This window comes from Pseudoliparis swirei, unplaced genomic scaffold (genome assembly GCF_029220125.1).
Source record: "Pseudoliparis swirei isolate HS2019 ecotype Mariana Trench unplaced genomic scaffold, NWPU_hadal_v1 hadal_190, whole genome shotgun sequence".
In the NCBI taxonomy this organism is placed as follows: Eukaryota; Metazoa; Chordata; class Actinopteri; order Perciformes; family Liparidae; genus Pseudoliparis; species Pseudoliparis swirei.
In genome coordinates, this window is record NW_026613426.1 from 1 (window position 1) to 12,724 (window position 12,724).

The 12,724-nt window shown below is 53.9% G+C and overlaps 3 protein-coding genes across 3 annotated transcripts; 2 read left to right on the forward strand and 1 right to left on the reverse strand.

Moving 5' to 3' along the window:
* The first annotated feature begins 1,717 nt into the window (after window positions 1–1,717).
* echdc1 (enoyl CoA hydratase domain containing 1) lies at window positions 1,718–6,485 on the forward strand. The gene is made up of 7 exons (XM_056411273.1): window positions 1,718–1,763; window positions 2,640–2,729; window positions 3,004–3,179; window positions 3,244–3,386; window positions 4,911–4,963; window positions 5,039–5,119; window positions 5,193–6,485. Exons 2-7 carry the CDS (start codon window positions 2,668–2,670, stop codon window positions 5,596–5,598), a joined length of 921 nt encoding a protein of 306 aa, XP_056267248.1. The 5' UTR covers window positions 1,718–1,763; window positions 2,640–2,667; the 3' UTR covers window positions 5,599–6,485.
* A 64-nt stretch (window positions 6,486–6,549) lies between these two features.
* Window positions 6,550–8,958, reverse strand: LOC130191625 (E3 ubiquitin-protein ligase rnf146-like). The gene is made up of 2 exons (XM_056411272.1): window positions 8,447–8,958; window positions 6,550–8,278 (listed from the first exon to the last, which is right to left on the reverse strand). Exon 2 carries the CDS (start codon window positions 8,264–8,266, stop codon window positions 7,265–7,267), a length of 1,002 nt encoding a protein of 333 aa, XP_056267247.1. The 5' UTR covers window positions 8,267–8,278; window positions 8,447–8,958; the 3' UTR covers window positions 6,550–7,264.
* Window positions 8,959–9,102: 144 nt separating this feature from the next.
* mdh2 (malate dehydrogenase 2, NAD (mitochondrial)) lies at window positions 9,103–10,401 on the forward strand. The gene has a single exon (XM_056411270.1). It carries the CDS (start codon window positions 9,189–9,191, stop codon window positions 10,212–10,214), a length of 1,026 nt encoding a protein of 341 aa, XP_056267245.1. The 5' UTR covers window positions 9,103–9,188; the 3' UTR covers window positions 10,215–10,401.
* The last annotated feature ends 2,323 nt before the right edge of the window (window positions 10,402–12,724 follow it).

Here is a 12,724-nt window from a genome sequence, read left to right on the forward strand (position 1 = left end):
GGTTCTAAATGTGAAGAAATGTGTTTGCGTCACAAAGTGATATACACAGTGCGTGTGTGTGTATAGAGCCATGCTGACTGCAGCACATTCCCTGACTTCCTGTGGAGCCACACACTCAGTACACGTACACACACTCACTACACACACACAGTACACACACAGTACACACACTCACTACACACACACAGTACACACACTCACTACACACACTCAGTACACACAGTACAAACACTCACAGTATACACACACACAGTACACACACTCAGTACACACACACAGTACACACACACACAGTACACACACTCAGTACACACACACAGTACACACACACTCAGTACACGTACACACACACAGTACACACAGTACAGTCCGGCTTACTTTGATACAAATGAATGAGTGTCGATTAGGATGGAATATATACAAACGGATTTATATATATAAATATATATATAAATATGTATATATACACATATATATATATTAGTGCTGTGAAAAATAACGCGTCAACAACTCTTCTCGGAGCTCTCGCCTGTCTTGAGAGCCTGTAAATGTATATATGTGATTAATCATGATTAATCCACAGAAACCTGTGATTAACCTGATTAAAAATTGTAATCGTTTCACAGCCCTAATATATATATATATATATATAAATAATGCCATACAATAGTGCCACTGTGTGTTAAGTAGCTAATCCAAGTTAATGAAGTAAATACTAAAACTCATCAAGATGGTTTTCAGCTTCTTGTAATTCATTTAGGAGAAAAACATGACATATTTCATGTCATCCTGCTGGTCTGAACGCTCTCTCTCTCTCACTCCTCTGTCTCTCTCACTCCTCTGTCTCTCTCTCACTCCTCTCACTCCTCTGTCTCTCTCTCACTCCTCATCTCTCACTCCTCTGTCTCTCTCACTCCTCTGTCTCTCTCACTCCTCTGTCTCTCTCTCACTCCTCTCACTCCTCTGTCTCTCTCTCACTCCTCTGTCTCTCTCTCACTCCTCTGTCTCTCTCACTCCTCTCTCTCTCTCACTCCTCTGTCTCTCTCACTCCTCTGTCTCTCTCTCACTCCTCTCTCTCTCTCACTCCTCTGTCTCTCACTCCTCTCTCTCTCTCTCACTCCCTACTCCTCTCTCTCTCCTCCTCTGCCTTGTCCAGAGCTTTACACTTCAGTGTTTCCGATGAGGCTCAGCAGACGACTGATTATTGGATGCAGTGTTTGCCACCAGCTGAGGCGTGTCCTGCGTCCAGCAGGTGGTCCTCCTCCTGGTGGACGAGGCCCTTCCTTTGACTCAGGCTCTCCGCTCACTGGGGTCAAGGGTCATCTTGTGCTCTGTGTCTAACACATCCAGTACCTGGCATAGTTCTGGTGCCGATGAGTTCCCCCACTGGGTTTAACGCAGTGATGTATCTCAGACACCCACCTGGTGTTGAGTGTTGACCTTCAGGCACAGAAAGAGAACTCCGTTATTCTTAAACTCTATTATTTGGACCTCAGATTCTGTGTTTACAGACTTGTGACGGACGCAGAGCAGATCTCTCTGCGCAGTGCATTGTGGGTCGATGAAGAAGACGGTTGGAGTTTACGTTGACGATGTATTAAAGAATGTGTCATTACATCATGAAGATATGAGATGACAGCTGCGGTATTACTGCGCCGTCTGTGGGAACGTCGAGGAACTACACGTGTGCCATTGTCTACTTCCGGAGAGCTCCAGTTTCCGGACGGACATATTTCAGGGTAACACTACACGACCGTCATTAGGTAATGTCTGCGCACTGGTTGTCGTTATTGTGTTCAGTGAACTCCGGTTCCTCCGACAGGGACACGTCAACGAGAACGTGTGCAATAGTTGTAACCTGGAGGTTAACACGTCGATGAAAGGCTGGCCGTAGTTTCACTATAACCGTATTAAGACATGCGTTATGTGACGTCATAGTATAATCGTATCTCATGTTTAAGGAAGCTTCCTGACACGTGAACCGACTAAAAACTTCACTTTCTGGACGTAATGTAATACAACATGTAATACAACATGTAAAACATGAGGTGAAAGTTAAAATAGTGTAAACAGGATAATAAAGCAGGACATATCGTGTTTAGCACCTCAGTGATTCATACAACAAGCCGATATGGCTCCAAAGGAGATGATGTTTAGTTTAAAAGCTATAAAGCATCATCACCTGTGAGCTACACCGTGAGCTACAGGTGAGCTACACCGTGAGCTACACGGTGAGCTACACAGTGAGCTACATGTGAGCTACACCGTGAGCTACACCGTGAGCTACACGTGAGCTACACCGTGAGCTACACGGTGAGCTACACAGTGAGCTACATGTGAGCTACACCGTGAGCTACACCGTGAGCTACACGTGAGCTACACCGTGAGCTACATGGTGAGCTACACGGTGAGCTACAGGTGAGCTACACCGTGAGCTACAGGTGAGCTACACGGTGAGCTACACGGTGAGCTACACCGTGAGCTACAGGTGAGCTACAGGTGAGCTACACCGTGAGCTACAGGTGAGCTACACGGTGAGCTACACGGTGAGCTACACCGTGAGCTACATTAAGTGAAGCTGAGTGTGTTCTGGACCTCGTGGATGATCCTCAGCTGAGTTCCCCTGCTCTTGTTTCCAGAGTTCACTCGGTGAAGCCGGCGGTGAACATGTTGTCCCACCGGATGCTCCTGGGAGCGATGCGGTGGCATCTCCGCAGCCGTGCAGCCAGGTGAGGGTGGTCCTCACCGACACAGGAGGTCACAGGTCACCAACAGGTTCTCTTATTCTGACTCGCCAATAAAATGAGTCACAGGATTCAATTCAGTTTATTTTGTAAGGCCCAAAATCACAAATGACAAATGTTCCTCTTTAACAATCTGTAAACATACGACATTGTGACCTTTGACCTTTGCCTCCAGTGTGTCCCCAGCTGTGGGCGGTCTCTGTGTCTTGCTTCACTGATTGGATAGATGTTTCAATGAGCTCCCGGATGCTCCTGACAGGACGCTGCGGCGCCAGAGCCGAGGCTGCGTGTACACCAGCGCCCACGGCTTCCAGCGGCAGGAGGTCCAGAGGAAGCTGCAGGCCTTCCCCGGAGGCTCCGTGGACCTGGTCCAGCAGCCGTCTGGCATCGCCGTGCTGACCATCAACTACCCGGCCCACAGGAACGCCTTCTCTGGTGAGGGGACGCTTACACACTGTGTCTGAGGTGGTGCAGGAGTTCTCACCCCCCCCCCCCCCAGGCAGCATGATGGTGGAGCTGGAGGAGAGGGTGAGCCAGCTGGAGCGCTGGGCGGACGGGAAAGGCCTCATCGTTCAGGGCGCCGCTGGAACGTTCTGCTCGGGATCGGACCTCAACGCCGTCAGAGCGCTATCCAACACGCAGGTAGCTGAGACATTTAGAGCCCGGGTGTCGCGTGTCTTCTCCTGAGCGGGTTGTGGTTCTGTGTATTATGGTCTGTCGGGGGACGACATGCTGTGAGCTGAAGCTACGCTGCAGCACACGAGACCTCGATGCTGCCACTGCAGCTGCTGGAAGAGAGACGACAATGACAACATCCGGCTGGGCTGCAGTAGCAAATACGTCATGACGTACATCACATACCTGACGTACATCACATACCTGACATACATCACATACCTGACGTACATCACATACCTGACATACATCACATACCTGACGTACATCACATACCTGACGTACATCACATACCTGACATACATCACATACCTGACGTACATCACATACCTGACATACATCACATACCTGACGTACATCACATACCTGACGTACATCACATACCTGACATACATCACATACCTGACGTACATCACATACCTGACATACATCACATACCTGACGTACATCACATACCTGACGTACATCACATACCTGACATACATCACATACCTGACGTACATCACATACCTGACATACATCACATACCTGACGTACATCACATACCTGACGTACATCACATACCTGACATACATCACATACCTGACGTACATCACATACCTGACATACATCACATACCTGACATACATCACATACCTGACGTACATCACATACCTGACATACATCACATACCTGACGTACATCACATACCTGACATACATCACATACCTGACGTACATCACATACCTGACATACATCACATACCTGACGTACATCACATACCTGACATACATCACATACCTGACGTACATCACATACCTGACATACATCACATACCTGACGTACATCACATACCTGACATACATCACATACCTGACGTACATCACATACCTGACATACATCACATACCTGACGTACATCACATACCTGACATACATCACATACCTGACGTACATCACATACCTGACATACATCACATACCTGACGTACATCACATACCTGACATACATCACATACCTGACGTACATCACATACCTGACATACATCACATACCTGACGTACATCACATACCTGACATACATCACATACCTGACATACATCACATACCTGACGTACATCACATACCTGACATACATCACATACCTGACGTACATCACATACATCACATACCTGACGTACATCACATACCTGACATACATCACATACCTGACATACATCACATACCTGACGTACATCACATACATCACATACCTGACGTACATCACATACCTGACATACATCACATACCTGACGTATCTCCACCGTTCTCAATAAACCAAACTCGACACCGTCACCGTGTTTCCTCCATCAGTTTGGTCGTCACTGTGGCCGAGCAGCAGCTGTGTTGCGATTGGTCCAACGCTCATGTAGAGACACTATTCCTGTTCTGATTGGGTCATCCTCTGGAGAGAAACACTTTTTAATGACTCCGCCCCCCACTAAGAGTTCACCGCCGCTCCGCTCTGCTTGCAGGACGGGCTCCAGATGTGCATGTTCATGCAGAACAGCCTGACCCGGCTCCTCAGGTACTGGGCTTGGGGGGCTTGTGTTGAGCCGGTGTCATGTGCCTCCAGTTGCTCACAGCAGGTGTCCTCCTGCAGGCTGCCGCTGATCTCCGTGGCTCTGGTGGAGGGCAGGGCGCTGGGGGGAGGAGCCGAGCTCACCACCGCCTGTGACTTCAGGTCAGGAACAGAACCCGAGCATCGTTCGGCCCCTGAGCTTTCCTAATGATCTGACCTTCTGTCCGTCTCCTAGGTTAATGGCACCTGGCAGCGTGATCCAGTTCGTCCACAAACACATGGGCCTGGTGCCGGGCTGGGGCGGCGCCGCTCGGCTCTGCCGCATCGTCGGCAGCCAGAACGCCCTGAAGCTGCTTGGCGGCGCTCTGAAGGTCGATCCCGAACTCGGCCTGGAGATCGGCCTGGCGGACGGCGTGCTGGAGGCAGGGGACGCTGCCGGGGTCCTCCAGCGGGCCGAACGCTGGCTCGGCCGCTACACGGAGGGAGCCGCCCCGGTGATCCGGGCTGTGAAGCAGGTGGTGTTGTCGGGCAGAGAGCTGCCTCCGTCAGAGGCTCTGAGGACCGAGAGGGATCTCCTGGGGACGCTGTGGGGCGGCCCGGCCAACCGGCAGGCTCTGGCCAGCAGGGCCAAACACCGATGAGCTGCTGAGGCTCCTGAGGCTCCTGGAGTCAGCAGAGCAACGTATGAGAGAACAGACGCCAACAATGAACTATGTGGGGCGGCGCTGAGACCACACCCACATAGACTATAGACCACACCCACACACACTATAGACCACACCCACAGACTATAGACCACACCCACAGACTATAGACCACACACACAGACTATAGACCACACCCACACAGACTATAGACCACACCCACACACACTATAGACCACACCCACAGACTATAGACCACACCCACAGACTATAGACCACCCACACAGACTATAGACCACACCCACAGACTATAGACCACCCACACAGACTATAGACCACACCCACACACACACTATAGACCACATCCAGACTATAGACTACACCCACAGACTATAGACCACACCCACACAGACTATAGACCACACCCACAGACTATAGACCACACACACACAGACTATAGACCACACCCACTATAGACCACACGTACTATAGACCACACCCACATATACTATAGACCACACCCACAGACTATAGACCACACTCATATACTATAGACATCGAGATTCAAACAGCACTTCAGTGGCTCTTGCATGTCTTACTCATATTACTTGTGGATCTATGGTATTGTTCCCTGGAGGACGTTCCTAGAGGACGTTCCCTGGCCAGACCCCCTGCTGTGGTCAGAGGCCCTCGTGATGGCGGTCTGGTGGTCCGGGCTCTGGGGGCCTCGATCAGTCTCGTGTTGGATGCTTTGTGATATTAAATACTTCATTTCTTTTTTCCCTCCCCTTTATAAATATGTTGAGGTGGTGCTCTTATGGAACACTCAATGTTTGTTTAAATAAAGATTAAAACCTGAGCGCACGCTCAGAAAAGAACAACCACCAGGGACACTTCTTACGATGTGGGACGATGAAATGACAATTTATTCTTAAATTACAACCCAAGTAACAACTGGTCCACACTTTATTCTTCAGGATGGAAGACGAAGAGCTGAAGGAAGAAATATAAAATGACATCACTTGAAGTCTGCAGGGGCCAAGAGCAGCGCCACGAGTTCTCCTCCTCCTCCCAGACATGCACAATCACAAACTTTAGAAGCAGCCATTGAGAACACAAGACGCGTCACATTTAAATGCACATTATTTAAAGCTCGGGAAGGTTCAATTAATATTCTGCACTTCTGTAAAGCATTCACGTCAAACAGGAAGTGGAACTGGAGGGTTTGAGGCGGAGCCAGCGGTATGAGACGCTCCTCTTCACAGCGTTGTTACGTTGAGGAAGAGCAAAGTGCTCCTTGATTTACTTTCTTTATCTGGAGAAACGACCGGAAACGTTTCCTCTAAAACAATCTGCTCTGAAACGAGATCCCACGACAGACGTCATCGGTTCACTGAGGAGGAAGACGGCCGGAGGCCGAGGTCATCTCACGGGTCACAGGACGAGCTGAAGAGGAGGCGATGAAGAGGAGGCGACGAAGCCGCTGCTCGTGGTGAAGACTCGTGACCCTCTCCAAACACGGAGCAGTGGCGACACGCTGACACCAACTCTATGTTGAAATCAGTTTTGTTCCGAAGCAATTGACCCAATGTGTCCGTGACGAGGGACCAGCTGAGAGGAACAGACGAGTGGTGACCTCACACCTCCTCAGGTGCACTGGCCTTCAGGCATCCTGGAGCGCCCCCTGCTGGAGGGAGGAGGCGAAGACCCGTCCACTGGACGGCCTGTCCTCCCAGGGCTCGACGCGCTCTCCATCTCCCCCCTCTTCATCCTCCTCCTCTTCATCGTCGCTCCAGTCTCCAGAGACGGACTCGTCCACTGAGGTGTGAGGGTCAGAGGACCGGGAGGGCGTGACCTCCTCTTCCTCGTCGACTTCCTCTCCTTCCCCAGACCGCTCATTTGAAGGCGTGGGCCGAGGGGCGATTTGCAGTCGGGAGAGTGCGTCCTCCAGGGCAGCCCCGCCCCCCCCGAGGGAGGGGGGGGCTGTGAGCGCGGCGGGGACCCCCGCCGCCGTCGTATCCGCCCCATCGGCAGAGTTCTCTCGCCCGGCCGCCCCGACCACGCCGTCCAGACGCAGCCCCGCCACGCCCTTCTTGGGGATGTCCAGCACGTCCCTCTTCATCTTGCGCCGGCGCCCGTGCTCGTTGCGCCGGTACTGCACCATGTTCTCCAGGTCGGCCACGTACAGGAAGCCGGCGATCAGCATCTCGGCCGTGTGCTTCCCCTTGGAGGAGGCGTCCTCCAGCTCGCGGCTGGTCCGCTCGTCGTACTGCCACCAGCCGTTGCGGCCCTCGTAGTACCAGGCGTGGTCGCTCGCCGCCCCGCCCCGCCCCCCCGCGGAGGCCTTCAGCTCCTCCGGGGAAAGGAGCGTGGGCCTCTCCAGGAAGTCGTCCGGTACATCCTGTCTGCAGAGCGCGCAGCGCTTGCTCTGCCAGGCCGCTCCCTTCACGCACAGGAAGCAGAAGACGTGGTGGCAGGGCAGCTGGACGGGGTGGACGCAGCTCTGCAGACAGATGGCGCACTCCGGGACGGACGGCGCCGGGGCCGAGCCGCCGGGGCCGGAGCACGCCGACTCGGCGCCGTTCCCGCCGCCACTGTTGTTGCTGCTTTTCTTACTGGATGGCAGCGAGCTGACGGAGCGGTCGACCTCTCCACAACTAGCCATCCTGAGGAAGGACTGCAGGAAGGGGACAGCCGTCAGCCACTTGTGATTGAGAGCATGTCAGGAGTATTACTTCAAGTTAGAGACATGGGACACCGTCACTATCTTTAGCAAACAGTACAAGGATGAGCAAACTAAGACTTGTGAATATCAACCCTGTCCTCTCCTTGAGGTGGTACCTACCCAACGGGCCTCAGCACTGGCGTCTCAAGAGGAGAGCAGGCGGTGAGCAGGAGCGGCTCCAGACGCAGCTCCGTGTGGAGCACACCGGGAGGGACACGTGACTCTTTAACGGATTAGCATGAGCTCCCGGTAAGTGATCGGTGACTTCACGCCGCTGCTGTGAGCTCGCTGGGGGCGGAGCCAGCGGGTCCAAGGCGAACTCAGCTCGCCCAGTTAAAGCCCCGCTACCGACACCGACTGGCGAACTAGCTTCGCTAATGTTAGATACGCAAAGGCGAACAGTGCGTTGTCAAAGCGAACCGAGGGGGGCAAAGGAACACAACAGCACGACCCGCGGCGGCTCCAGCAAATAGACGGCGCCACCTTTATGACTGCGGGGCGACACGGTGCGCGAGTCTTTTCTTCCCGCCGCGGCGCCGGTACCGTCAAATGTCACGGCGCCGGTTGCAGTTGGTGTAACAGGCGCCTCTCTCTCTCTCACGGGCTTTGTTCTTCTTCTTCTTCTATTTCTTTTTTCACGGCGGTCGTCACGAACGGGCTTTTGTTTTCCTCCTCGATAAAGACGACGACGACGGAGGTGCGCGCGCTGACGCAGCCGTGACGTAGAAATCACGCGACCCTTATATTCGGCGCATGACCGTTGGCTGTCTTCCTGTCCGCTCGCGCTAGAGGACGTTGGTGTCACAGAGGCTCGAACTCGCGTTTCTATTTCCACTCGCCTGAGACGAGAAGCGACAGAAGGATGTTCGCCCGCGCCGTGAGACCCGCCGTGAGACCCGCCGCCAGCCTGGCCCGAAGCCTCTCCACCGGCGCGCAGAGCCGCGCCAAGGTGGCGGTGCTCGGCGCGTCCGGCGGCATCGGCCAGCCGCTGTCGCTGCTCCTGAAGAACAGCCCGCTGGTGAGCCAGCTCTCGCTGTACGACATCAACCACACCCTCGGCGTGGCGGCGGACCTCAGCCACATCGAGACCCGGGCCCAGGTCACCGGCTACATGGGGGCCGAGCAGCTGGACGCCGCCCTGCAGGGCTGCGACGTGGTGGTCATCCCCGCCGGGGTGCCCCGCAAACCCGGCATGACCCGCGACGACCTGTTCAACACCAACGCCACCATCGTCGCCACCTTGGCCGACGCCGTCGCCCGCAACTGCCCCGAGGCCGTGATCTGCGTCATCGCGAACCCGGTCAACTCCACCATCCCGATCGCCTCCGAGGTCATGAAGAAGTACGGCGTCTACAACCCCAACAAGGTGTTCGGGGTCACCACGCTGGACATCGTCAGGGCCAACGCCTTCGTGGCCGACCTCAAAGGCCTGGACCCCGCTCGGGTCAACGTGCCGGTCATCGGAGGTCACGCCGGGGTCACCATCATCCCCCTCATCTCCCAGTGCTCCCCCAAAGTGGACTTCCCCGCCGAGCAGCTGGCGGCTCTGACCAGCCGGATCCAGGACGCCGGCACCGAGGTGGTGAAGGCCAAGGCCGGAGCCGGGTCCGCCACCCTCTCCATGGCCTACGCCGGGGCCCGCTTCACCTTCTCCGTCCTGGACGCCATGAACGGGAAGGAGGGCGTGGTGGAATGCGGCTACGTCCGGTCCGAGGAGACGGAGTGCAAGTACTTCTCCACCCCGCTGCTGCTGGGGAAGAACGGCATCGAGAAGAACCTGGGCCTGGGCCGGCTGACGGCCTACGAGGAGCAGCTGGTGGCCGGCGCCGTGAGCGAGCTCAAGGCCTCCATCAAGAAGGGCGAGGACTTCGTGGCCAACAGGAAGTGAGGAGAGCCCTCAGGGTCTGCCCATGTTGAGAATAACCTTTAACCCCAGTCGTACCAAGGTCACATGACCCGTGACCTCTGTGCTGACCTGTCTGTAACGTCTTAACGGCTGAGGGCAGCTGCTGTCTCATGGTGATGATGTCATCACATTCACACAATAAACCGCTCGGCTCTGAAAACAATCAAAACGTCTTTTCTCCTTTTTTCTGAGCAACAGTAATTTATTTGTTTAAACTTGATGAACCCGGTCCAGAGGAAAGAGATCGTCGCGCCAGAGAGAGACGGGTCGGTCAGAACTCCAGAACCGAGTCGGTTCCACCTGATGGTCCGAGCGACGAGTCGTTTACGTTCTGAAGAATGTAGAACAGAATCTCGACTGACGAGTCGGCATGTTCTGGTCCACATGTTCTGGTCGGCATGTTCTGGTCCACATGTTCTGGTCTACATGTTCTGGTCCACATGTTCTGGTCTACATGTTCTGGTCCACATGTTCTGGTCTACATGTTCTGGTCCACATGATCTGGTCCACATGTTCTGGTCTACATGTTCTGGTCCACATGTTCTGGTCTACATGTTCTGGTCCACATGATCTGGTCCACATGTTCTGGTCCACATGATCTGGTCCACATGTTCTGGTCTAGTGAGACCATGTTCATGGGGGACTAGTACTGGTCTAGTGAGACCATATTCATGGGGGACTAGTACTGGTCTAGTGAGACTAGTCCTGGTCTAGTGAGACCATGTTCATGGGGGACTAGTCCTGGTCTAGTGAGACCGTGTTCATGGGTGACTAGTCCTGGTCTAGAGAGACCATGTTCATGGGGGACTAGTCCTGGTCTAGAGAGACCATGTTCATGGGGGACTAGTCCTGGTCTAGTGAGACCAGTCCTGGTCTAGAGAGACCATGTTCATGGGGGACTAGTCCTGGTCTAGTGAGACCATGTTCATGGGGGACTAGTCCTGGTCTAGTGAGACTAGTCCTGGTCTAGTGAGACCATGTTCATGGGGGACTAGTCCTGGTCTAGAGAGACCATGTTCATGGGGGACTAGTCCTGGTCTAGTGAGACCATGTTCATGGGGGACTAGTCCTGGTCTAGTGAGACCATGTTCATGGGGGACTAGTCCTGGTCTAGTGAGACTAGTCCTGGTCTAGTGAGACCGTGTTCATGGGGGACTAGTCCTGGTCTAGAGAGACCATGTTCATGGGGGACTAGTCCTGGTCTAGTGAGACCAGTCCTGGTCTAGTGAGACCATGTTCATGGGGGACTAGTCTTGGTCTAGAGAGACCATGTTCATGGGGGACTAGTCCTGGTCTAGTGAGACCATGTTCATGGGGGACTAGTCCTGGTCTAGTGAGACCATGTTCATGGGGGACTAGTCCTGGTCTAGGCTGTAGCTCAGTGGGGTAAGAGGGCCGTCCTGCAACCGCAGGGTTGTGGGTTCGATCCCCGCTCTCCCCATTAGTTGCAAGTCGAAGTGTCCTTGAGCAAGGCACTGAACCCCCAGTTGCTTCCCGGGCGCTTCACCGCAGCCCACTGCTCCTTAATAACTAAGGATGGGTTAAATGCAGAGAACTAATTTCCCCTTGGGGATTAATAAAAGTGTATATTTATATTATTTTAGTGAGACTAGTCCTGGTCTAGTGAGACTAGTCCTGGTCTAGAGGGACTAGTCCTGGTCTAGTGAGTTATGAAGACGTCACATGATGACAACAACAAACTTATTTATGATCTTTTCCGTACATATTCTGCACCAAATGAAGTAAAGAACAGGAACAACACGAATAAACAATTGTTCTACATAATGTTGCAAAATCTAAATCAAAACCAAGACGCTCCAGGTCCATTCAGGCCGCCAGCCTCCGGTCCTCAGCAGCAGCCTCTGGTCCTCGGGGCCTCGGGGGCCTCGGGGGCCCGAGCCTTGTGTGCATCAACATACTCAAATCCTACGTCAGCAGCAGCCCAGTGGGGGGGGCTACTGTACGAGGCCGTCTCTGCCGGTGCTCGGTCTTGTTGCGGCTGCCAGGGTCCTGCCCCTCCCCCGGGTCTCTCTGCCCCTCCCCCGGGTCTCTCTCCTGGTCCCGTCCTCTCCTCCGGGCCCGTCGGCCATCTTGGTTCTCCTTGTTGCGGTTCCTCCGCTCCCGTCGCTCGTTCTTCTTCCGTCGTCCTGGGAACACGACAGACGAGTCAAGCTCTCCGCCAGGAGGGACATTCAGGGGAACGTGTTCTCATGTTGTGGCCACAGAACACCCCAGCTAGTCACGTGTCTCTGACCTCCTGGCCTGTGCTGCAGTGCTCGGTGGTCACCACTAGAGGTCACTGTCCTCCCACCGGCGCCTTCAATAAGCCCCGTTTATCTGTTCTTGCAACACCAGCTCAGAAACAAAACCCAGAGTTTTGGAATGCAGAAGCTTTATCTCTGGCTCGAGCTGCAGTTATTAATGATAATAACAAGCTCCGCCCCCAGTGAGGCTGGAGACAGGACCTGAAGCAGAGGAGGCGCAGAGGAGGC

Excerpts from the sequence above, each read along its gene's own strand:
- mdh2 (XM_056411270.1), top strand. The coding sequence starts at position 9,189 with ATGTTCGCCCGCGCCGTGAGACCCGCCGTGAGACCCGCCGCCAGCCTG.
- LOC130191625 (XM_056411272.1), bottom strand. The coding sequence starts at position 8,266 with ATGGCTAGTTGTGGAGAGGTCGACCGCTCCGTCAGCTCGCTGCCATCC.
- echdc1 (XM_056411273.1), top strand. The coding sequence starts at position 2,668 with ATGTTGTCCCACCGGATGCTCCTGGGAGCGATGCGGTGGCATCTCCGC. Across the intron at positions 2,730-3,003 it reads CTCCGCAGCCGTGCAGCCAG|GACGCTGCGGCGCCAGAGCC; the intron begins GTGAGGGTGGTC and ends TGCTCCTGACAG. Across the intron at positions 3,387-4,910 it reads GAGCGCTATCCAACACGCAG|GACGGGCTCCAGATGTGCAT; the intron begins GTAGCTGAGACA and ends CTCTGCTTGCAG.